Source organism: Talpa occidentalis, unplaced genomic scaffold (genome assembly GCF_014898055.3).
Source record: "Talpa occidentalis isolate TD23 unplaced genomic scaffold, MPIMG_talOcc4v2.1, whole genome shotgun sequence".
In the NCBI taxonomy this organism is placed as follows: Eukaryota; Metazoa; Chordata; class Mammalia; order Eulipotyphla; family Talpidae; genus Talpa; species Talpa occidentalis.
Genome location: NW_026555331.1, coordinates 105,401,710 through 105,427,424, shown reverse-complemented (window position 1 = coordinate 105,427,424; position 25,715 = coordinate 105,401,710). Strand labels below are relative to the sequence as shown.

At 40.9% G+C, this 25,715-nt stretch overlaps 1 protein-coding gene across 1 annotated transcript in view; it reads right to left on the bottom strand.

Moving 5' to 3' along the window:
- Positions 1-360: 360 nt before the first annotated feature.
- LOC119243806 (cyclic AMP-responsive element-binding protein 5-like) overlaps positions 361-25,715 on the bottom strand; it is a 155,479-nt gene continuing 130,124 nt past the window's right edge. Inside the window, exon 5 of the mRNA XM_037509725.1 lies at positions 361-558. Coding sequence (XP_037365622.1) covers positions 382-558 — 177 coding nt within the window. The 3' untranslated portion in view covers positions 361-381. The remainder of the gene's footprint in view (positions 559-25,715) is intronic.

Below are 25,715 nucleotides of genomic sequence, written 5' to 3'. Positions count from 1 at the left end.
CCACTCCTAGGACAAGGGGAGGGGGCTGGGCTGCTGAAACCTTTCTCCACCATCCTTGAACATTTGTCTCGAGAACCATGCTCTGGTCTCTGTAACACCCACAGCATTTCCCACTGTCATCTTCAAGTTCATAAATCTTGTTTGAAGAAATAAAAACAAGGAACTTTGCTCTTCTTCACAAAGTTCAGAGCCTACAGTTCCCACCAAACTGATACTCCCTCTTTTTTCTCCCATCGAAAGCATCACTCTGAGCTCTAGGCAATATTGTGCCAGCCAGGGAAAGCAACTTCTCTCTCATACAATCTGAGCACCAAAACATGAAGAAAGTTCGGAACATTCCCTGAGCTCCAGCCAGGACCCAGAGGCAGCCGAGGAGGTCTCTTACCCGATCTGGCGGTTGGTAGAAGGCGCCTGTGTGATGACAGAGCTGGACTGGGGTGACGGCATGGCTTGCTGAATCACCACGCTGGTGTCATGGCTGGGCATCCGGGTGCTGCCAAGCTGGTGAGCTCCGGGCCCCGCCATGGCCCCACCAACTGTGCTATGCATTGAGATAGTCTGCCCAAGAAGACAGAGAGGAAAGATCAGAAGAAAGTCAGTGTTTTTTCCTACTCTCAAGCTCTCAAAGGCCAAAATTAGAATCTAGTCTGTCAACTAAACAGGGAGTGATGGTCTCTGGCAAGTCATGAGTCCATTCATCTTGTTACAACTTACAGCAACAGGGAGATGAAAAATAACTATCCACACTAAGTGGTAAATACCTTGAAGTTCACTAAGCATTCTGTCGCCATCCTGATGTGAAGTTCACACAAGGGGCATTTAGCGAGTATCTCTTCTGACTTGCTGTGATATCTACTACATCTGGAAATGATTTTTGTGGTAAGTGCACAATATTTGATATAGTGAATCCTGCTTTGAATGACAAACACACTGGGTTGTTTTTCTTTTTCAGTCCTAAAAGAGTGTCCAACGACCTGTATTTTTTCAGGAAATGACTACTTTTCCAGATCATAATCTGAGCAGCCATAGGGGATGAACCATGGGGAATGAAGCATGGATGAAGCCATAAGGGATAAACAACCTGGGGGATGAAGATGGACAACTGGGATAAATGGTGGGGTGTCTGAGGTCCAAAGACAGGAGACCAAGCACTGCAAAAGATCAGCATCTGACAATTTTATGGAATATAGAACAATGATGGCTTGTCCCTTGACTTGTTCATTGCTGGTTCTTCTAGAATATAAAGTGTGTTCACAATTTTGTCCCACGGCACGTGGTGTATACTAGGTATTCAGTTGTCATATGTTGCATAAATAAGTTACTGAAGAAACAAATGACCCAGCTGTGTCACTTAAGTGATCAAATATCATGATTTATTTCAGATGACTTCAATGAAAGTTTCTTCGTCTAACATTCAAAAGTAAGGTAAGAAGTGCAAAATAAGACTGACTTAAAGGCTGTTTTCTCCTAGAAAAGAAAATCACCGGGACAAGAGATGAATCATATTGAGGCAGAACAGGGCTGGTTCACACAATGTGGCTGAAATGTGAGAATGAATTTCAGACCCTAGAAAAGAAAAAGAAAGTGCAGGGCAAAGACAGGAAGTAAGTGGGCCTTTATAAACAGTCAGGTACAGCTCTCCAGTCTGGTAGGGTAGGGCAATTTGAGAGGTCAGTTGGACATTGGGCTAAGGATGGAAGGAAACAAATAAATGGAGTATCACTAGCAATTTACTAGAAAAAAGAATATATATCTGTCTGCGCTTTGGGGTTAGCAAAGAAAAAAATAAATGTTGCCCAGGAGAACCAGAAGTGGGTCTTTGAAGTTCTTCTGCAAAGAACAGGATTTCCCACACTATGTGTTACATGATGGTGATAACATATATGGTATTCGGGGTGGTTGTGTCCATCACATTGCACCTTTCCCAGGTTTCTGATTTCTAAATCCTGACCACACAGTTTGACGGGAGACCAGATGGAAACTGGGCACCTGGCTCAGACTGTGAGTATAGCTGCGGGATCCCAAAGGCTTGTACAGTCTCATATACACTGGTCTAAGGCTCCTCCTATATACTGGAAGGCCTTTCTGATGAGGGAAAATACTGTGTTGGTTAAAGAAAGATGAAAGGAAATGGTGATTTGTGTTAGGGCAGCAGCAAAGGTATATACTTGAGTTCTTTTTATAGGATCTAGGAATTTAGAGACTCAAACTGAAAATAAACCTAATCCTGTTATTTCTTTTGAAAGTGAACCTTAACAAGCTTTTTTCCTCAGGTCTTAATAAGGGCTGATGAAGTTAACACTTACAAGCATTATGTTTTCAATTGTCTGGCTCCTCAAAGATAACAAAATTTTTCATATTTCTCACAGCTACCTATTTTATCAGTAATAGATGCAAGGCACAGAAAAGATTTCTGACTTTCCTTTAAGAATTTTTTCTGCATTGCTGTGCTAGCAAAAGTTATCAATAAAACTGTATGATTTAATTTGTTTTATGTTTATTAATTGATTTTTTAATTTAATTTTTGGACAATACATGATTTCTCCCCTAAGGTGTGCTCCCCATATTTCTCCTACCACCAAAGCACCCACAGCCCATCACCATATTCCCCTGTGCTCTTCCCCACCCCTGTTTTTACCTCTCTCTTCCCTACCTCTGTCCTCCTCTTCCCCTCAAGGATACCTCATATCTAGAGTCAGTTTTCAAAGTTTGTCTTTGACCCTTGGTTTGGTTTTTCTTATTACACATATAAGTGAAACCATCTGATATTTATCTTTTTCCTTATGATTTATTTCATTTAGCATCAACCCTTCTAGCTCCATCCTTGTTGCCAAAAATGGCAAGAACTTATATATTTTGATCACTGACTAGTATTCCATTGTATATATAAACCATATCTTCTTGATCCATTTGTCTGTTTTGGGACATTTAGGTTTTTTTCCATGTCTCAGCTATTGTAAATATTGCTGAAATAAATAAAGGAGTACAGGTTTCCTTTTCAACTAATGTTTTTGTGTCCTTTAGGTAGATTCCTAGCATTGGAATAGCTAAGTCATGTGACAGATCCATTTGTAGTGTTTTGAAAAACCTCCACACAGTTTTTCATAACGGCTTGACTAATTTATGATTCCACCAAAGCTGTACAATTTAATTTTTAAATAAGAATCTTTGCAATCACATACAAGAATATCAAATGTACAAAACCTTCTGGAGTCACCCTTCCTACCTTCTTTCTATCACTCCTACATATAATCGTCAAGTACTACAAATTTAACCTGCGCATTCTTTTATCTCTTTCTGTCTTTCCAACTCTCCTTCTACTAACCTGCACCCAACCATCAACATCTCCCTTCCTCCTCTTTCCTATACTATGGTCACAGTGATCATTTCAAAAAGCAAAACTGGGGCCTCCCTGGTGGCGTAAGGGGTTAAGCACCGCACTATGAAGCAATCTGCAGCCTCTGCAGCACAAGTTCGATCCTAGGCCAGAGAGAAATCCACATGGCGCAGCAGACCTCTCCTGTCTCGCCCACTGTTTCCCTCAGCAGTGTATTTCAGTCAGTCTGCCTGTTCTGTTCCCCATTCTGTCTCTTTTGAATCCTCTCATCCCCTGCATCTCTGGCCTGTACCCCAGCTCTTGTATGCATAAACAAATAAATCTTAAAAAAAAAAAAAAGCAAAACTGGTCACAGCACACACAACTCCTACTACATTGCTACCTGCAGTCCCCCAGGTTTTCTGGGTGGTGGCCCGAGGTTCAAGGTCCAAGATTCAAAGATCCTAACAGCATCTTTTATGATGCCATGAAGAACATTTCCTACCTCCCAGTTCACCTCATACCACCTTCACTTTTATTCTGTGACTCACTCTACATTTCTGGAATCTTCCTGCTCTCATAGCTGATGAGGTTCCATTTTAGTGCAGCACCTTGGAATAGATTGTTTTCTGCTACCAGTGCTCTGTCCCTGACTCCACCTTCAAATCCCAAATAAAGCATCTTGTGACGAAGCTTGCTTTGACCTCCCCAAAGATGGGCACTGTCTCCCTCTCCTTCATAGCACTTCTCACAAGTTTATAATTGCTTCTTATTATTTAATTCCTATCTGGACTTCCTCTGCACAGTGAGAGAAGAGACCTAGTCTGACTCTAATGCCTACTCTATCTCCAGTGTCTAGGTCAAGGTCTGGCATAAAATAGGAGCTCAGTAAATGCTGAGTGAATGAATAAACTATAAGATAACATTTCTAAGCCATTCAATATGATAAAATGTATCTTCTATTCCAGAATCATTGTTAAAAGTACTAACTTTTTGTACATTCACCTTGAAATCTGAAGGTATGCTCGCAATTAATAGAATTTTTCATGTAGAGGTACTTGTTAAATTATAGGCTAGAGAAATAGAGAGGATCAGGAAGAAGAAGGTAGCCACAAACAAATGGTATGAAGATTAGAAAGCAAAGTCTTCAAGAAAATATTAAATGAGATCTTGGAGAAATATGCCAAGTAGAGAGCTACAAGTCTCTGAACACTTTGGCTCAAATGATGGTGACAACCACTTGTTATCTCCACCATGAAAACTAAGAAAAACTGATTTATGCTGCAGTACAAAGAAATGGGTTTGAATTCTTCAGAGTAAAGCACGTTATATGAAGAAAATAAGAACCCACTCCCTTACGAAAAAAAAAAAGTTTAGGGATTTACACTGAAAATCATGACAAAGACTGAAAAATACCATCTAATCTATACCTCACACCCTCCCCCACTAACGCTTTTAAGACATCTCTTCACCTCTGTGATCTCCAACAGAGACAGAAAAGTTTCATTAAAGTTATATTCTATTTCTTCAATAACCCCTTTTCTCCCCCATACATGAAACCTGCAAATTCCTCCCAGATCCAGAGTAATTTCAAAACATTTTAAAAAAATAAACAAGTAGGCAAGCATTGTCATTTCATGTTAAGAGAAGATGACTTTTTTCTTTAAGCATTACATAGTAACTCAAACATGAAATTATTTTCTGAGCTCACATTTTCCCAATTACGGTTTCAAAACCTGCCTTCATTGATAAGAGAATGACATTTTACCTCCTGATAAATTCAATATCCAATTTCAAAAACACAAAGCGTGACTCTTGCCAAGTTAGTTTTGCTAAGATAGGTAGGTAGATTTGGAGCTGGTGAAACAATGTCACCAACTAGTGGAGGGACATCAGTTCGCAGGGAGGCTTGGAGGTGCTCCTCCAAGATCAGCCTTTGACCCCTTTCAACATTTTTATCAACAGCTTGGATGAAGATGTAAAAATCATGCTTGTCAAATCTGCGGTTGACACAATGTTGGGAAGCATAGCTAATGTTCTGGAGAGTAGAATCAGGTTTTACTTGAGCCAACTGTGTGATCTGGCCTCCAAAAATGCTAACATAAATCTAGGTTTGTTGTAGAAGAAGTGCAACATCCAGATCAAGGGAAGTAATTATTCCACTGTAGAGCACGTTGGACTGACCACATTTGGCCACCACATTTTAAGGGGGAAATTGACAAATAGGAGGGAATGAAAGCAATGAAGGTATCCAAAACACATCACAAGAAGAACAGTAGAAGAAGCAGGGAATATTTAGTCTGAAGAAGAGAAGAGTTAGAGGCTCATGCTAACTGCCTTCAAATATTTGCAGGATTAGACATAGTCTATGTTGCTCCAAAAGGCAAAGTTTCAAACAATGGGATCATGATGATAAAAGTCAATAATTATTACAATTTGAGTATCTAGTTTGAAGCAGTCACTATGGGAGATACTTTACAAACCACACCTCACACTCTCACAATGACCCTACAACATAGGCATTAGCCTGATTTTAAGATGAGAAAAAAAGTAAAATTCCTCACCATCACTAATACCATCGCATTCACCTCTGGACATCCTTACTCCTTCTGCACTGATGCTTTAAAGGTGCAAATTTGACCCTTCGTTGGGATAAATTTACCAATATGTAGAGACACCTGAAGACAAAAGTAGCTGCCTGGTATAGTACTGAACTTCCTGGCAATAAAGTTAAGCAGCAGTGACTAGCGGTCATCTCTTAAGACTGTCACCAAGAGGATCTTGCACCAAGAAGGAGATGGCACCTGATGAACTCCAAGATCTCTCCTATTACTAATAGTCTCTCATTTATGATACAAGGTTTACAAATTTGGCTCAAATGCTTCCAAATGATTAGTAATGTGTGATACTGTTGAAACTCTACTGACTTAGAATTTCAGAGGTTTCTTCTAATCCAGTCTCTCTGCCTCTCATTGTAGCCACATAACCCAGTCTCTATGATCTTTTCCAGCTCTTCCTATATTACATTTTATGAGATACTAAATATCCAAACAGACTTTTTAGACTCTGATTCATGGGCCTACAAATGTTGGTTTTTCTCTCTAACCTTAAGCTTTTGCATAATGAGCCTTCTGAAAATTATAGCTTTCTGCCAGACCCAAGGGATCATGATTCAAGAAATGGATCTTACAAAAAGTAAAATATCTCAGACATCAAAGATGAAAGCACCACAGGAAAACTGCTTTCCCCTAAATTTTTCACTCTTTGGTTCAGTTTCCTCCACGTGTCCTTGGATTTCTTCCTCCCTTCATGTCCTCTCATACTTTGCTCTCCATTCATTGTTTTAAGACATACAGGGTGTGAATGGAATGAGAACCAGGGGAATAATAAGTCTTGATTGCATACACAGAGAGCTTGAGGTAGAATGGTAATTGTCTTTCTGCATGCATGGGCTTGGAATAGAATATGCAGAAAACAACCCAATGTATCTGAATATATATCCCTGTTCTTATAAATAACTATAATTTCAGGGTGTGGTAATGAAGGATGAAGGGAATTGGGCCACAAATGAAAGTGAAGGCTATAGCACACAGGTAAAATGATGTTGATTCCCATAAGGTCCCAAAATGTTATCTTCAAATCTATATGCCATCCAACTGCCAAGGTGTGGAGAGTTTATGGGTTTCTCTATAAAGAGCCAGGGTCATCTTGACATGCATTTACAAGTTGAGTTGTGCAATCTTGGAATTGTCTGCATCTTAATGATGCCCGGGCAGTTAGGAAGACTTTTAGAACTTCCCCGATGTAAACATCCATGAACTGCATCCAAACGATGTCCGAGTCATTCACAAAATAACAAAGGTTCTAGCCTTCTGGAAGACACTAGGGTCTCTAAAGGTATAGGAAGGATTCTTCTTCCTGGTGCTCTTGAGAACTGGAGTACGGGTATTTTGACTTTTACTAAGAGGGTGGGATGCTCCTGACCAGAGGGGACAGTGAGGTGTTAGAGGTGACACAGACTGCCTCCCTCTCTACAGCATTTCCTTGGCTGAGGTGCACAGCACAAGATGGATGCAACAGAAGAAACCATCACTGGCAATTGCTGCAGAAAGGGATGGGAGAGAAGAGCACAGGGCATTGTAAGCATTCCATTCTTGGTAGGCACATTTAAGTTGTGCTTTTTCAGAGTTTGCTACTCATCCGTGGAGAATACACAGAGGAATAATGGTACAGAAGGAAAACATGAGCAATGGAATAAGTCAGACCTGGGTTCAAGTTCACTTCAGCTCTATATCATCTGGTGCATATTATTTAACTTATTCAAGTTAATAATAAGATGACTTATTTAAGTTCTCTGAACCAAACCTTTCTCATCTTTAAATAGGAAGTAATATCTGATGAACAGGATGGTAGTGAGGAACACAGGAGATGACAGATACCTAAGAGCACAATGCCTAAGAGCAAATATGTATTTCATTCCTTTTAGTAAAGTTCAATATATGAAGCCCACGAAGGGAAAGTTCATTCTGTGTGGCTACTCCCAATGATATTAATAGAAATAGTAAGAGCCAACACTTTTATTACACTATCCAATGTCAGAAAACTCATTTAACCTTTATCATGAGTCTAGGTGTGATTATTATCCCCACTTTACAGATGAGGAAACTGAGGCAGAGATAGATAAATTGACTTCCTCAAAGTAACATTGCAGATAAATGGAGGAGCTCAGATCCAGGCAGTCTGGTCTCAGTCAGGCTCTTAATCACCAAGTAACATTGCCTTTATAGACTGTGAAAGCATTTTTTAGTGGAAAGTGATTTGGAAAAAAAAAAATAAAGCATACCAAATGACATTTCCAAGAACATTAAAATAAGTTATTAATGTTTGTGATCCTGAGAATTTCAGCATATCTGTCACCACACTAGTTCAGATCAATGTCTTCACTACTATATTCACACCCAGAAAAGTCTGGGAATACCCCATGAATTCATTCATAGTAACTGATAGTGACCCTTATCTTAAGGTCATATTACCTGCACCAGCAAAACAATCTAAATTGGTTTACAATGAACAGAGTAGATTAGAATCAGGGAGGAAAAACTGTAGTTCAAAAAGTATTGAACAACACTTGTATCAAACTACAAAATAAAAAAAAAAAAAAGCAACCCTCAGTCACTCACTTTTTGATGGCATATATTTCACCTTCTTCAAGAGGTCCCAAACTCAGGGAAAACCTGAAAAGATCATTTCTTTGATGTTTAAATCAAGTTAAACTTTCAAGGCAACTTCCCTTGCAATGGATAGAAAGGCAGTAGCCCACCTATGTGCTCTTACCTGTTTCCAGCAAGCAGACAGCCCCCCTAAATGGGAGTCTAGGAGAGTCTACAGGGTTCAGAGGTGCAAGATCCATCCGACTATTCTACTCTGTCCTCCAAGCCCAGACCTCTGTCATCCTTTCTAATTCTGGGTTTGAGGCAATGAAGCCTTAAACCATTCCTGTAAGCATTTTATTGCTATTCATTTAATACTGTAGTAAAATGCACAAGACAATAAATGTCTTCTCGGGTGCCACCCTTGACTGTGAGAAACAGTTTTTAGGTGTCTCTCAAAGATCCCAATCCTTCTGGTTCAGATTCTCAATGCCTCGGCCAGTCCATGTCTGGGCTCTCATCTCTCACTTAATTGTCTTGGTTGCTCCTGTTAAATATAATCACATGGGTGAAAAGGAGGAAATGCCTCCACTTCATTCAGGTTACTAGAATTACAGCTGAGCATGTGTATGCGGTTGATGACCCACAGATATCCTGGAAGTTAGAAACTAACCTAACACCACTGAAAATGATACAGCTTCCACTGCTTCCAGGTGAGGTCCCTCATTTCTCAGAAATCTTCTTCCAGAAAGCTGTACATTTCATCATGCCACCAACCTACTTAAACACCTGTGTGGCCATCAGTTACCTCCCACACTTGAGCACTTTACAGTCTGTCCCCTCAGTCTCTCCCACGTCACCTCCTGGCATCTGTCCTCCCTAACCTCCCTAGCCCTCACACACACAGACTATGATGTTTCTCAGTCTTCCACACATTTCATGTCTCTCCTGCACCTTTGCACATATTTCCTCTTGACCGTCAATTAATTCACTGTTAAGATCCAACTCCAATGTTGCCTCCCTGCAGAGAGCCTTCCCCCTCCTCTGGCCAGCTAGTTCTCTCTGCTCTGCGCACCCACCACACTTGCCACATCTCTGTTAGGGAAATGGGTTTATTTCCATAAGTGCTTCCTCCAGCTAACTCGGGGCAGGGACTATGTTCATTTGAGAATATGCTGCGTCTGCTCTGTGACATGCATGTCATTGATATACAATAAATTCAATTGTTCAGCGAATAAATGATGTGTGATCCTGACCAAGTTTACAGCTTTCCTTTGCTTCACTTTTCTCATTTGTTAAATAGGAGCAACCCTGCCTTGTAAGATTTTTTATAAAGATCATATTAGGTGATATAAATACAGAGCTTCACGAGACATTTGACACATTAAATGTCCAATTAATGTAAGTAGCCATTATTATAACTGCCGTTCCTGTTACCAAGATTATCACCAATGAAAGCACCAATTCTTCACGAGCTATAATCAATTAACCACTTCGATGTCCCCCTTAACCATACATGCTTCTTTCAAATATCCTAGAATACACTGAGTAGTTACTAATTTCTAAGGCCAGTCTTCCTCTCTAGCTGTGGGCTACTTTAACCACAGAGACAGGGCCTTATTTCATATCCTTGTCCCGAGGGCTTAAAACTAACCCTGCCATACAGATGTTCAATGACTGACTATTTAGTAAGCATAACTAATGCTGGGAGAGAGAAAAAAGAAAAAGCACTCTTAGAAGGCCAACAACATAGAGGGGACATGGACATTTAGGGAAAGTAGGGGATAAAAAAAATTAATCTGAAAAACACCTTTACACAACAGAAAGAGAGGGAGGCAGGTCCTGGGAGCTGATTAGACTAACCCTGAAGGGCAAAGGGCTAGTCAGCAGGTCTGTGTTTTCATAGTAGCTCTGCCACTGAGCACACGGTCTTGCTTAACCTCTTCGGCTATTGATTTTATCTAAGTAAGGACTCCACATCTGTCTTTCTCTGCTCTCCCACTAACTCAGAGCCTTGTCACATTTATCTTGACCACACAATAGCTTCCTACTCTTCTGCTGGCTGTCAATCCCCTTGGATCTCTTCGAGAACACTCTGGAACGCATCGTCCAATTCACCGGTATAAATCAGAACTTTCCCTAATGCTACTTCTCAACTCTAAAAACTCCCAGAGCCCCTCATTAATTGCCATTCCAAAGCCCATGTTTAGCCTCGCTTTCAAGGTCCTATGTTTCTAGCACCATCTACCCCTGTCCCCAATCCAAATCCTCCATACTACTCTCACTTCTCTGCTCGCTACACAGCTATGGAGTTCAAATTCTCACCTTCGCATTCCCCAGGCCTGAAATTCCCTCTTTTCTACTCTACCTTGCTAAATCCCATCCTCTGGCAATAAATGTGCGGTTTTTGCTCAGGTACAAAATATAGTACATCCTTGCTTCTTGAAACCTCTAAAGGTAAGATAAGTTATGGCTTGAAAAGAGATTTAATAATTATCCAACTAGCTAGCTGTTTTCCCCTCCAACACCTCCCTATTCTTGGAAAGACTGCCTTCTTTTCACCATGGGAAGTTCATCTTAAACATCACCTTTTCAGGGCCTCCCCGGTGGCACAGCTCTGTGAGGCTGTCCGTGGGCCTCTGCAGTGTGGGTTCGATTCCCAGCCGGCCAGGGAGAGACTCACATGGTGCAGCAGCTCTCTCTTGTCTCATCCGCTGCTCCCCTCGGCAGTGTTTTCGGTCCGTCTGCCTGTTCTGCTCCCCGCTCTGTCTCTGGTGAATTCTCTCACCCTCCCGCGCCTCTGACCTGTATCCCAGCTCTTGTATAAATAAATAAACCTTTAAAAAAAATCACCTTTTCATTGTCCCCAGCTTCACTAAAGATCTCTCCCTTCATCATTTATTACCTCAGCCACTCCCCTCCATCTTCTCCTTCCTAGCACATTTCACTATGTGTAGCTGTCACTTGTGTTACTTGCAGGGCATGAGCCTACTCGGGTACCTGACATGGAACTAAACAACCACTGATTGAATAGATAAGTGAATTATTGTTTCTGAGGTGATGGTATGGGGATAAAGAGCAATCGATATACAATTTCCTCCTGTTTAAGTTGGGCACATGCTCATCTTAAGCCTGAGATGGAAAGAGATAACAGCGCTGATTCGAGTCCTCTTAAGTCACATTGACACACAGAGGCCAGAACACAGCTCAACAGTCTCTTCAAAGTGCCAGGTGGTTGGTCAACACAAACCAGAGTCTGTAGTTGCCACGAGGCCAGACAGGCCTTCCTAAGGAACTGAAATTTGACAGAAAAAGTCTAAACAAAGTGTTAACAAACAAGGAAGGACAGGGGTCCCAAGGCAGGTATGGGAAAGGTCAGTGGGTAGCACCCATAACAGTACCAGGCTCACACTTTTGTGTGAGATGGAAAGGGTCTTTCATATCATGAAGGGGCACTGAGCACCTTGTTTAGCTATGCAAGAGGCAAATGGCCCATTCTAGAATTACTAAACTAATTTCTCTCTTTTCCTTGCCAGAAAATGTAAAACTACTAAAAACAAAAGCCTGTGTAAATCTACCACACAGGTTGCTGAAGGTCTATTTCTTCAGCATTTCAAAGGGAATCAAATACTTAATGAACAGAAATACAAACGTAGCACTCTCTTGAAAGCTGCTAATGATATACTATAAATCTGAGAAGAAACTCTCCTCTGCCTTTCTCTTTCCCAAGTCCCCCTTCCTCAGCTCTTCCTTCCAGGCCAAAATTGCTGGAGGGTAGGGCTGCCCACTAAAATGAAGTTGAAAACTCCCCTGCCTGGAGCATTGGTTGGGAATATGCATTCCTGCATATTTGGCAACATTATGCTCTTAACATAAAATAGAAATGTGATCTTCAGTGGGAAGGAAAAAGTGCTACAAGATACACTTCCTCCTTGAACAATAGAGAATGGGATCACTTGCTCTTCATTTCACTTCTGGTGGAACCAGTCAGGCCACTCTCTCTGAAAGGCCTGCTGTGTAAATTGTTTAGTGCTTCACAAACAGAAGTGACTGCTATGCTGTCCTAATGATCGATATTAATTAAGCAGCACATTTCTATCCTGGGAAGTGGCAGTTTTAATGGAGCACAAGTACCCTTAAGTCATCATAGCTTCCAAACAAACTGAATCATACCTCCCAGTATTTGTTATGTCTTAGAGCAAAAAACAAATTGTAGATGTAACAGAAACAATTGGAGATTTTATTCAATAAAATCCAAATATAAAGAACTAACATGTTTCTCTTGATTGTAGCACATCAAACAGCACCTGTCATGTAGCATAGGTGTGGCAGCCACAAGTATACATGACAGTCCCTGAAGAAGCCTCTAGAAATTCTGTGTATTAAGAACAAATTTTAAATTATTCTTTTAGAAGTAAATTGGGCTTGCTGGATCTTTAGGAGTCCAGAAAAGTGAAATAAGGATGGATGAGATAGTTTCTATGATTACAGTGCATACAAGGTACACCCCCAAACATATATGATATCGCTTATTACCTCTGCCACCGCAGTTCCTATTACTCCTTATTTACCTTATTTATTCTCTCCCAGACTCATACTATCTTCCTGGATATTCTGCTAACACATGGGAACCTGGGCACTAGCTGCTCCCAGACCTGAAGACTTCTTCCTATTACCCTCCCATCTCTTCCCACACCTGTCCCAAGTGCTTGCTCAAATGTTACCACCCCATGCGGCCTGGCGACTGTTAAATTACAACTTTGCTTGCTTGAATTCATTTCTCCTTGATTCCATTTCTACTCTCCTTAACCCATATTTTCCCATTCATAACATCTATTTCTCCCTCACTTATCCCAATCCAAGACCATCAAATCATTTCTGATTCTTTTTTTTTTTTAAAGATTTATTTATTTATACAAGCACTGGGTACAGTCAGAAGCGCGGGAGGGTGAGAGAATTCACCAGAGCCAGAGCGGGGAGCAGAGCAGGCAGAAGGACCGAAGTACACTGCTGAGGGGAGCAGCGGGTGGCAGGAGAGGTCTGCAAGCCATGTAGGACCCTCGCCGGTGGCCGGGGATCGAACTGGCGCTGCAGAGGCTGCAGGCAGCTTTGTAGCCCAGTGCTCAACCGCTGCGCCACCGGGGAGGCCCTCATTTCTGATTCTTAAAACAAGAGTTTGAGAAAAGAAAAATACACCCAAAAAAAACAATGGCTCACTTTTTTTTTTAAATCAAGGATCTCATTTATGTTTTCTCTCTTGGGTCCCACGTTTTTGAAACACTTCTTTGAAAGTCATGAATTCATTTTCCTATACAATTACTTGCCTTTTGAAGCTTTCAGATTCCTTAACTTTTAAATTCTCATTTCGCACCAATTTACCATCAGACAGACACCTGTTTCACAATGTTGGAGAAATTCCAATCAAAGAGAAAGACTTTAATGCTTTAGTCTGTGCAGACTTTAAGACAGATAAACATACAACCTTCATGAGAGAAGTTGACTACTAGATCACTTGGGGCTCCAGTAGGAAAAAAGACACTCGAATTGGGGCAGTAGATGAGTGGTTAATAATGGAACTATTTGCAGAGGTATGGGCACGGTGCAAGCAAGCAGCAGTCACGGTGCAGTACCCTGGGCCCAGTGTCAGCAGGGTGCTGCTAGCCTCAGAGGCCAACAGACATGAGAAGGGAGAGGACTCAGGAGACAGACTGGCAGGCAGGGCCAGGTCGGGGAGAGAGCTGTGTGGAGAGGCCACCTGGCCGGAGCTGTGACATATAGCTCAAGGAGGCAACTGAAGGAGGGAGCTGGGAGAGCACAAGCTTGGGTACCTTTTCCTTTCTCTCTGGAACCTGCTGTAGTGTCCCATGGTCAGTGGCACAAATGCAATGAGAAAACATAGGTTAAATGTGCTCATCAATGTGGTGCATGTAATTGATCCTGGCAGGGCAGAAAGCAGGGTAGAAAAGGGGAAGGATGAACCTGGGACAATCAGAAAATAGCTATACAATTCTGCTTTGATTAAACTTGTGTTATTTTACAAGCAATGTCTGGGTAATATATTTGTTCATTAGGGAAACTTCAGACAAGAGAAGAACAAATGGGAAGGGACAAAATCGTCTATCATCTTAAAATGCAGAAAAAAATAACATCTCACTATCTCTTCAAATATTTTCTGCAAAGCACACACACACACACACACACACACACATACACACACAAACAGTACCGTATATATAAGTACATTATGCCAGGCAAGGGGCCCCAAAAGGTCAGAGCTCCACTTTGGGAAACGAGGATACAGTTTTTTACTTTACACCACTTCCTTTGACTAAAAATTAATACTTTCTTTATCTTTATATTCTTTCGCTCCAATTTAAACTGTCTAAAGGCAGGACTGTCACAAACTAAACTTGCTCTGCATTTACCCATGTGCTTAATAAATCCTGATTGGACTGATAAAAACAATCGAAGGCAGAGCTAAGTCATGCCCATCCCACGGTGTGCCCAAGTAACCCAGCTCCACCCCACAAAGATGAGCCCGGACAAGCTTGGCTCCTCTGAACCCAGTTACACACCCTGAAAATAAGGTCTCACTTTTAGGCCATGGCTTCCGACTAGTCTACATTCCTCCTGGAGAAACAATCAGGTTTAGAAAAAAATTCTGGCACCGGTGTCTGTGTCCCATAAAGCCTTAACACTGCTGAGCTCAATTCTTTTCTCCAAAGTGACTACATGGCAGGAAAGTGAGTACATTTAGAAGCTGCATTTTTCTACCAGATTTATGGGTTGGCTTGCTAAGTAAAAACACTAATGCCAATGAGATATTTTTATTTAGACCATCTCCCCCACAACCTCTTACTCTTATGTTAGGAAACCAAGTCTGTATATCCCCAAGTTTTGGCAACTTGAACATCTTATAATTTTCCACCTTGAGTTCATTTGTATCTTCTTGCACCACTGCTTTACCAACAACTTCAAGGTGGAACAAATGTATTGATTATTTGCTAGACTGAAGAATACTATCACCTAGACTAAAGGTGAGCCCTCAGAGGGGTGGGGTACCCATGTAAGAACTACACCCATATTGCCGGATTTTTAATAAGTGAGACTTTGCACACTCATGTCCATTAAGCTGATGATATATGTATGTGTGTTTCTTTGCTACTCCACAGATAAGTATTTTGTTTGCTTGTTTTTAATGTTTGAATGTTGTCTGCTTACTTTAAGGAAACACAATTGTAGGTCTGTGTATAAAGAAATGTTTTTCAAATGTCTTTTCACCACTATCATTTGTTGATCACCTTTTGAAACAGTTTCAAACTCCCACAGATGAATTCAGAAATTTAAATCTTCCCTTAAAATTCAAATCAAATCTCAACATGAAAAGCCACTTTAAAGGTCTATGAGCATTAGTAAAAGACAAGTTAAAGGCAAAAGATGAAGCACAAAGTATTTGACCTTCTTGTTTTATCTTCACCCTGGTGAAGCAGTGTTGCCTAAAGTGAATTCTGCATTTATACTTGGTACTGATTTCTCTGGGCAGCTAACTAACAGTCCATCCTCTCCATGCTGCTTTTAATGAAATCATACAATGTCTAGGAATAAAAGCTGCTCTCCCCCTGGCTGACATTGGAAGAGGCCCTCCTCAAAGCCTCAGGGCCCTCAAGGACAGCTTGTTGTTATGTTGCTCCATTTATTCTCACATCCTTTCAGAACTCCACATTGATACAGGTTACAGTTCCAAGGTCTGAAACTGCTAACAAGGGTGAAATGAACTTCACCCCCTTCCTCCTCTTCCCCTCCATGCACTGGGATGAAAAGGTTCAGAAACTCTTCTTCTTTAGGTTTTCTTAGACCTGTCTCAGCAGCAGCAAAAAAAAAAAAAAAAAACCAAACCTATTTGATCCCTAGTTTATATTTTCGTTTAGAAGGAATTCAGAAAACCTATCTTCCGAACACATGGTGAGCATATTTGGGGAAGTTTAACACACACACACACACAGGGCCACTTAAGTTTTTTAAGACAATTCCAGTGTGCTGAGCCCTAGCACTGCTGAACACAATTCAAATGGAAACCAAGGAGTGGGAAGGAAATGCTCAACCAGGAGTGGAAGGAAGAGGGTAAAGTGCCTATGGTCTTTTATCTTAATTTTTGTGACATGATCCAATTATCTCTATTCAATAGTGCCCTCTAATTACTAGTGAGGATGAATAATGAAAGATTCCCCTTGTATTCAGGCTCCCCCCCAAGTAGGGCTTCCCTTCTCGGCTCACTGTGTGAACATTCTAGATTCTCATACAGAGTATACCTTGAGCTGTGCCTTGCTCGGCCAAATTAAAACTCACTGAAAAGACTAGAAAAGCCCTGTGAGCCATCAAGAAGAGGCTGTGGCTACAGACTGGGCCTGTGAATGGCAGGCTGGGGTGGAAATGGACCCTATTCTACCTCCACGCAGAGTGTCTGCAACCAAAGAGATGCTGACCAGTAGGGTTATGAGATCTTTAATGTGCAAGATTTCCTTGTGAGGTTTTGGTGATTTAGGAAAATAAAAAGGAACAAAGAAAAGACAGATCCATAAAATTAAAATAATGACTGAAACAGGGGTATCTGGGGCAGTGAACAGGAAAAGGAAGATCATCTCTACCTCATCGAGAATGGACAAGACAGCAATGGATAAATCCAAAAGAGGAGATCCAGCTTGAGGAAATTTCAAGATTATTGATGAAACTGATAAGTACCTGCTCTCAGAACTTGCAGAGTTGACAGATACCCTAGAGAGGCTTGATCCAACTCTGGCTTTACAGAGAAGAAATTGGAGGTTGGGGGCAGGATATGTGACCAGACCAGAGGTCTACTGGAGGACCTAAGTGGAGGTAGGAACAGGACAGTAAGTTAGATGTCCTGACTCCTGATTCAGTGCTCTTTCTGCTATGATGGATGATTTTTATTTTTATGAATGTTTTATTTCTGTGTAAAGAGAGGCTTTACCTCATGTTCACACTGGACTTCAATATGTTGGACTGATGAGGTAATTATTTCATCTTGGGATGACTAAAGCCAATGGGCACTCAAAGGAGACAAGAGTTAGGGTCAAATCCAGAGGGTGACAGTCTCCTCAGCATTACAATTGGGCACTAGAGTGCAGAGAAAGGACTTCTCTGTGATGATTGACAGGCCTTCAGGTCCTGCCAGTATCCCACCAGCCATCAGAATCTCTGAAAGCAGACATCCTAAGAATACATTTAATTACATTTGGGGGATGGGGGACACTTCAAACCTTCCCAAAGCATAGCACAGTTATACAGCTGAGCCCCTGTCATTTGCTTAAGGTATTTTTAAAACAAAATAAAAACCAGCAAAGAGCTCCTTTTGTTCTGACAATTCTTCCTCACACTTAAAATGCCCAGCACAATTAAGGCCATTTATTCCATGCACGCTGGGGTAATGTGCTGATAAAAAGCTTAAACTGCAAAGTGTGGCTGCAGGGACAGGAAAGCACTATTGCCTCTATGGTTTCATATACAGATTGTGTCATACTTAATGCTGAAATCATAAACTATATATTTTTGCCCCCTCCAAGCTGCCTATTGTGTGCTTATAAACAGGAACCTGGCAGCATGTCAGGGGTGCAAATTGATTTCCTTTCCCAAATAAAATTTTAAAAAGCAAATAAACAAGGTTATGTTGGCTAATGAAACATTACATGCCAGGCTGGGGAGAATTCTTTTAAAATGTATTTTCTTGAGCAAAGGCAACACAAAGCATCCATAAAAGGTTCTTTCATAAACATCATGTTTACACAAAAATGCATTACTTGAAAGAGAAGAAAGTTATGATGCATCTCCCATGATAGATTTGGATTGTGTTTTAAGAAATAAATTAGGGATGGTGAGAAGGGGGGAGTTCTGCAACGCTACAGAATTTGGAAATAAACTGAAGACACTCAAGTAAGATGAAGCTGTTTTTGTTTAAAAAATTTTTGATCTTAGTGTTTTTAGACTTTATCATCAAGACATAAGTAGCCCACTTTGAATGTATCCTACTGGCATGAAGAAAGCTGGGAGAGAAAACTGAACCATGCCGCCTTGCTCATGGATGTTTGTATTGCAAGCCTGGCTACCGGCAGCATCAATGGAAACATTTGGAGAGTGGCCCATTTCCCAGCAGAGATGTCTAGACCAGCTGGAAGCAGTTTTAGTAACCTAATGGGTAAGAGGCATCTCCTGGATCTTGCCAACTTCATCCTTCACCACACAGAATGAATTTCAATCAGCCCCAGAACCAATGCCATCTTTAGTGGATGGGACACGCAGTAAAAATCCCAAATCGTCTCCCTCCTTCAACCATCCTCCTAATTCTTCTCTGCTTATGAACCCAGGCAGCATGAGCAGAGACCCACCACAACATGATCAGCACCTGGGAGGAAGAGGCTGCCTAGGGCAGCGTCATAATTGCCCAGTTGAGAGCCAAGCGGCGCCTGCTGAGGGTAGCTCATCAACAGAGGGTATTTTTCTTGCTCTTTGCTCTCACACCATCATCTGCATCATCAGGGGATGGATTTTTGCACACCAGAGCCTAGAGGCATAAGGTGGAAAGTCTCCAAACTCTAGGATGACCCTGATGATCACAAAAGAAAAGAAACTCTTATCTCACTCAGGCAGGTTCTTTAGATTTAACAAGTAACTCGACCAGCTAGCTAGAAATAAAGAACAAAATACTCGGAAATCCCAAAGGTGACATTGAGATCCTTCAGATTTGAAGGACCAACCTCTGAGGGTTTTCATGGTGTTCGCGGTGAAGGGTGTGAGTCTGAGGGACGGAGGAGTGCTTGAGAGGGCGAGTTCTCTCCGCTCACTCCAGACTCGCCACGCAATCTTGGTCAGGCCTCTGAGCCACCTAGAGCTTTCTTTTTTCCACCACTTTTAATATAAGGCAAACACTGTCAGTCTGATGGTTGTGGTGATTAATGAGGTATCATTTGTAAAATGCTAAGAGCTTTCCAGAACGCAAATGCAAATACTTTAGACCAAATACTCTGGATAATAGTTAAAACACAAAAAGAGTTAGTCACCAGTTGGCTGAGGAAAGAAACCTGGGAAGCAACTGCAGAAGGGGTGTGTTTTATGAAAGCATTTGCCGAGGGGAGGGTGGAGCTCAGAAGCAGAAGAAAGATGGAGAAAGACGCTTTAGGGCTTGCAAAATCTGAAGCAGGAATAATTTTGCTTCCAAACAAGAACATTAACTTTTGAAACTGTGCACCCTTTTCAAGAAAACCAAAGATCATTTCATCACACCAAAGTTTTTTCTATACACATAGTCCTATTGGGTATAATTCAAGGTGTGAGAAGAGAGTACACCGAATCTTCCCTTCTAATCCCAAGGAAATGACACAGTATGAATCTGTGGGGGCAACGACTGACTATTTGGCACTTGTAGCCATCAGCTTTACCTCCCCCATTTTCTGCAGAAATGGAAGAATCAAATTAATCATTGACAAATTTGATAACAGATGTGTTTCTCAGCAAATCCACATCAAGCACTCAAAGAGTAATGACCCCTTATTAAAGCTTGTTGTGTTCCTAGGTACATTTCGCATGAGCTAAACACTTCAGCTGCTTTGTTTTTATCTGACATGAAGCTAAGGCCTCGGGGTAATACTCCAAGTGCTGCTTTAGATTATAAAGTCCTAACAGTCCCTTGCTTTAGGGCATCGTGTTTATTGATGCCATGTAAGCAATTTACAGTCCCTTAATAGCGCATTCACCACAATGTTACAGTGTTTGACTTGTTAAACTCTATCTAGAGCTTCAGGGAAAATGACCTCATTGGCTTCACTAGCGTGGGTTATTGCTATCACGCAGGAGTTAGGCAGCGTCCACCTGACGGGGGACATGGACAAGAACATTTTACAGGCTGGAGTCAAAGGTGGAATGCAAAACCAAGTGGAAAAAGGGTGGCAGTAAAGGACTGACGAGGGACACACAAGGGGGTGATGGGGGGGATTAGGTCTTAAGAAAAGCTAAAGGGACTGAGGGCAGCAAGGTCAGGCTCTGATGGAGTCATTTATTAAACTGAAAAAAAAAAAATGCCAAAGAGGGCCACTTTGATTGCAACTTCCATTTAAGCCACCTCCACAACCAGGCAGTGGTCCTACTTCCAACCTCCCTTTCTGTTGGGAAAATGTTCTGTATCCAGGGTTGTGGGAGGCAGCCTTGATCTGCAGCTGCTAGAGCCATTTGTCCAAGGAGCTTAGTATTTAGCTCTTTGGGACTAAGGTACTACAAGAAGAAGAGTGAACATATTAATTAAAAAAAAAGAAGGAAGTTAAGGTGGTAGAGAAGGGAGAAAGATGAAGAGAAAAAAAAGAAAGGGGAGAGATAACAGTAGCGACAATAACAGCAGAAGCAGCAGGAGCAAAAACTATTAGAATAAAGACAGACATAAAGTAAGGCTAAAATATCATTGAGCCTGAACTTTAATGATGTCATGAGACTTCTTCAGAATAGCAGCCAAAGGTTAAGGTATTAAAATCCACTGAAAAGGCTAGAGAACAGGCATGTGAAACGCACCAAGTGGCTGATGTGCACTGGGGTCTTAGTTCATGTGACATCTGCTGGCACACAAGTGGCTGAGGATGTGAAGCAAACCATCAGAAATGACAAGCACCGCGGTCTGTAACCTCTGAGAGAAAAGCTTCTTCTCTTTCCCCATATTTGAGTTCCACTAGGTTCTCCTGTTCAGCATACTTCATCATAATTAATAGCCAAAATAAAACAGGAAGTTGACAGTGAAAATACAAGAAGCATCCAGTGAAACAAACATTGTTCACCAGGCTGTCTTGGCTAATACAATTGTTGACAGGAACGAGGGAGGGGGAAACAGCAGGTTGTATGTATTTCATTAAACTGATAAGAACAAATACTATGTGTGATCTTAGCCAAAAGGCCAGGAAGCGATTGCATTTCAAAAGATGGAGAATGAAAAAAAGGGGAATGGCTCTCCTGAGCATAAACAGGTAGTTTCCTAGGTCAGTGAAGAACAGGTACGTGTATCAGTGTAAATCTCAGAACATGATCCCTTGAAGACAATGTTCAGTCTGAAGTGCAGATCAGAAATTTCCATTTCTCCTGGATTTGACAGATTTTAGAGTTTGAATTAAAAATTCACATTTAATGTCTAAGGTTGCATTTCCCAAACTGTGTGCCAAGGTGTCCTGGGGTGATGCACTGAACCCACAGGAGTACTGCAGGGTCTTTTAAAGTTGGAGGGAATCAGCCATACTTGAAATAGGTCGGACACCGCACAAACTCTAGGTTGTCAGCATTTCAACATGAGATAGCACTACATTCCTTCTGATTACATCACATCTTTGCAAAACTACTTTTGGCGGTTGCTGTGATAAAAAGTAATCATGCAAAAAACAAATGTCAAACAGAAAACAAGGGTGATGGTTTCCAATCTGACTCTAATGAGGGACCGGTGAAGAATTTAACAGGTACATACAACTCACTAATAAGTAATTGTGGTTATTTAAGAATGAAAGAAAAGTAGTCCATTTTTTCTTTCAATATCTGTGTATTGTATATTTCAAATAACTACTGAGATGGCTGTATACTTATTAAGTTGTTTGGACTTAATTACTTAATAAACACAATGATGTGGTATTTCTTTTAGCCAAGGCATGCTGTGAAAAAATTACTGAAAGCGTCTACCACTGAAAAGCTTGGGGGCTTCTGGTCTAGGGAAAACTAATAGAGAAGTTAATGTGTGGTGATATTTAGCAAAGAAGTAATTAGAAAAAAACATAATTTGTGTTAATTAGCTCTCCGGACATCTGGTCAGTGGGTAAAAAGCAGAATTTGTATGTTTTCCAAAGGGCAGTAGAGATTTAGATGTTCTGGAAACATTATCAACTGAGCTAGCTAGCTAGCATGATGGGGATTTCTAGGCTTAGTTTTGGAAAGTTCCCAACACATATAAGAACTAGAGTATTTAACTTTCTCCATATTTATTTGGCCCCACCAATGCCCTGGAGTTCAATTATCTTACTATAATTATTCTTTGCTTTTAGGGAGGTGCCCTGAATGTCAACTGTCATTGACAATAGTCCTTCTATTGCATAAGCCTGAGATGGTTGAACACATCTTAGGAGACAGTTCGATGATATCTAACAAAACCAGAATGTGGGTCTATTTAAGTTCAACAAAGTTGGAATACAGCACCCCAAAATTATTGGGGCATACTAGTCAAGAATATGGAATGGGAAGATAAATGGGGCTACAGAAGTCAGAGCTGCATGTAGCAAATGAACCCTCAAGACACAGAATACTACCAATAGCCAGGTACTTCTGTGTGGAGAAGCCCAAGAGAACAGCTTCAAATTCATAGTTTCAGAGTTTAATCTTGATTTGATACCAGAGTAATGTTTGCCTGTTCACAGTACTTTTTTAAAAGATTTATTTATTTATGCACATAAGAACTGGGGTACAGGCCAGAGGTGCAGAGAGTGAGTAGATTCACCAGAGACAGAGTGGGGAACAGATGCCTGTTCACAATATTGACCCAACAAAAACTCCAAACAAAAACTGCCTGAAGAATTCATCAGTCTTTTGGTTTGTAACGAGGGAGTAAAAATAATGAGAAATAAAATGCCACAGTTCAATTTTTAACTTCACATATTTACTTTGAATTATCTTCAAAAGGCTACATCTATGTGTTTATTTTTAATAACAGCTTATTAAGCACAACATGTGCAGCTCCTCACTAGGTACCCCAGGGAACCCATAAGACATGTAAGACAGGATCTCTGTCTTCAAGGAGTTGGCAAGACAAAACTTATACACTCAGAAATGTCACAAGAAGACAAGGCCAGGGACACCATTAGTCTACATATGATCACAGACCAAGTGTCCAATAGGAATGTGGAGAGATGTTCAAATGTGCTAGAAATTAGATAAATGCAAATTAAAATAAGAATAGCACAAAATAGAGTGGTGAATTATTACTGGTGTTGGTGTTGATATGGGAGTCTGGAAATGAATGAAGAAACAAAATGTGGTATATTTATACAATGGAATCTTATTTAGCCACAGATAACTACTAATACATGGGACAAAAATAGGAATCCCTTGAAAACATTATTATCATTGAAAGTTTATCAAAAAAGACCACATATTATATAATTCTATGTATATGAAATGTCTAGAATAGATCACTCCATAGAGATAGAAGGTAAATTATGGTTGTCTCAACTGGGGAGAGTGGGTGATGGGCAGTGATGGATAATGGGCATGGGGTTTCTTTCTGGGATGATGAAAATGTTCAAAAATTGATTGTGAAGTGGGCCTCCCTGGTTGCCTAGGGGTGAAGTCTCAGTGCTGTCACCACAAAGGCCTCAGTTCAATCCCTGGACAAGGAGCTAACCCCCATATGGACAGCAGACCTCTCCTGTCTCACCCACTGCTCCCCTCAGCAGTGTATTTCAGTAAAATCCATCTTTTCTATTCCCTACTCTGTCTCTGGTGAATCCTCTAACACCCCACACCTCTGGCCTACACCCCAGTTCTTCTATGCAAAAATAAATATATAAATCTTTTAAAAAATTGATTGTGGTAATGGATAAATGAAACGGGTAGCTTCAGACGATAGAAAGTTTCATATAGCAATTAGAAGCAATGAAGTGTACAATAAAAACAGATCTTTAAAACAGTATTGCTTGAAAAAAAGTAATAGATTTATAGCACAATGTCATTCGATTAACACACAGTGAGAGATATACACACAAAACTATATTTATATAAGGATACAAGCAGATTTCAGAACATGTCATTAATATATTGATGTGGGTGATCATGGAAGAGAAAAGAATGAAAGTGAGAACTGAAAATAGAGGAGAAAAACAGGTGAAGTGAGTGGGAATTTTCCAGCCCAGTGATGATAATATATTCTAACCTGAGAAATGAGTTAATAATGTTGAATAAGTCAACTCAGCACCTAAAGTTTGAGAGAAGACTACAGAAAGATAAGGAAAATGAAAGAAAAAAATTAAAATATATCATGGTTACATAGGGTATTCTTCTCCTAAGTTTTTGGAAGTTTCTGAAAATAAGTGAGTAATGAAATGACCCAGGTCTAATACAGCTGTTGGAGCAAGGAAGTGTTTCTGCATCCTCTTCTGCATAGGCTCATGTAATGCTTAGGTCAGAAGAAAAGAAGTCAATCTTGGCTTCCCTTGGAAAGGATAGGTAGGCAATGAATGAAGTCATTTAAACAAATTAATCACCCAGAGCCAAACTCATCAAAGGAAAGCATGCAGTGCTCAGCGCTCCAGCAAGAGCTTCCAAAAGTCAGTGGAGAGAGTGGATGGGTAGAGAAAACTGAAAGCCTCGTATTCTTTTTACTTATCTTGTCTTGGTTTGGTTTTGGCTTTGGCAGGGGCAGAGAGAGTAAAGTGGATTTTTTAGATTTTGTTTTTAAGGAAGGAATTTTCAAAACAGAAACTTTACCAACTTGAAGAAGACTGGCTCTACAACTATAATATTGATCTCTGCAATGCTGAGATAAAAACTCCTCCTTCACTGTGACAGGCAAATGCTACTCCTCCATCCTTTATCCGCCTCTCCCTACCTTCCCCATGGCTAATGCTCAGGGAGAGGGGCTGACCCTGCCAACCAATTACATTATGCTAATTTGTCTGCTCCTTTAACTCCTACAGAGGCATTCACCCAGCAGAGCAGTTCCCAGATTTATATTGTCTCTTGCTGTCTCTGCACACCAACTGGGTTAATGGACCTTTCAGGCCCCCACGCCCCACCCCCACGCCTTTCTCTGCTTGCAACTCAAATGCAGGAGACAACAGCAGGCTTTCCAAACGACAGCTCTGCAGGCCCAAGGCTGTGTGCAGAGGCGAGCCTGGGCATTATCCGGTGGTGTGTCTCTCCAGAATGGACTGTTTATCCTAGGAGACCTGTCTTCTGTAGAAACTTGTTTTCCTAAGGATATATACTGCTGCCTTTTTTTTTTTTCAGCATGTTGCAAAGTACTAGGCAAGTGTGTCAGGTGTTGAAGTGTCTGTGTTTCATGGAGTACACATCACCCCCCAGCAAGTCTTCAGTGTAAAAGTTAAATTAGAAAGTTATGCATACCAGAAAATTGACACTAGACAATTATTCTGTTAAAAAGAGAAAGTACATGAGCTTTGGAAGATGGGTGGAATACACATCTGAGAGCGTAGACCTTTCTCCCCAAG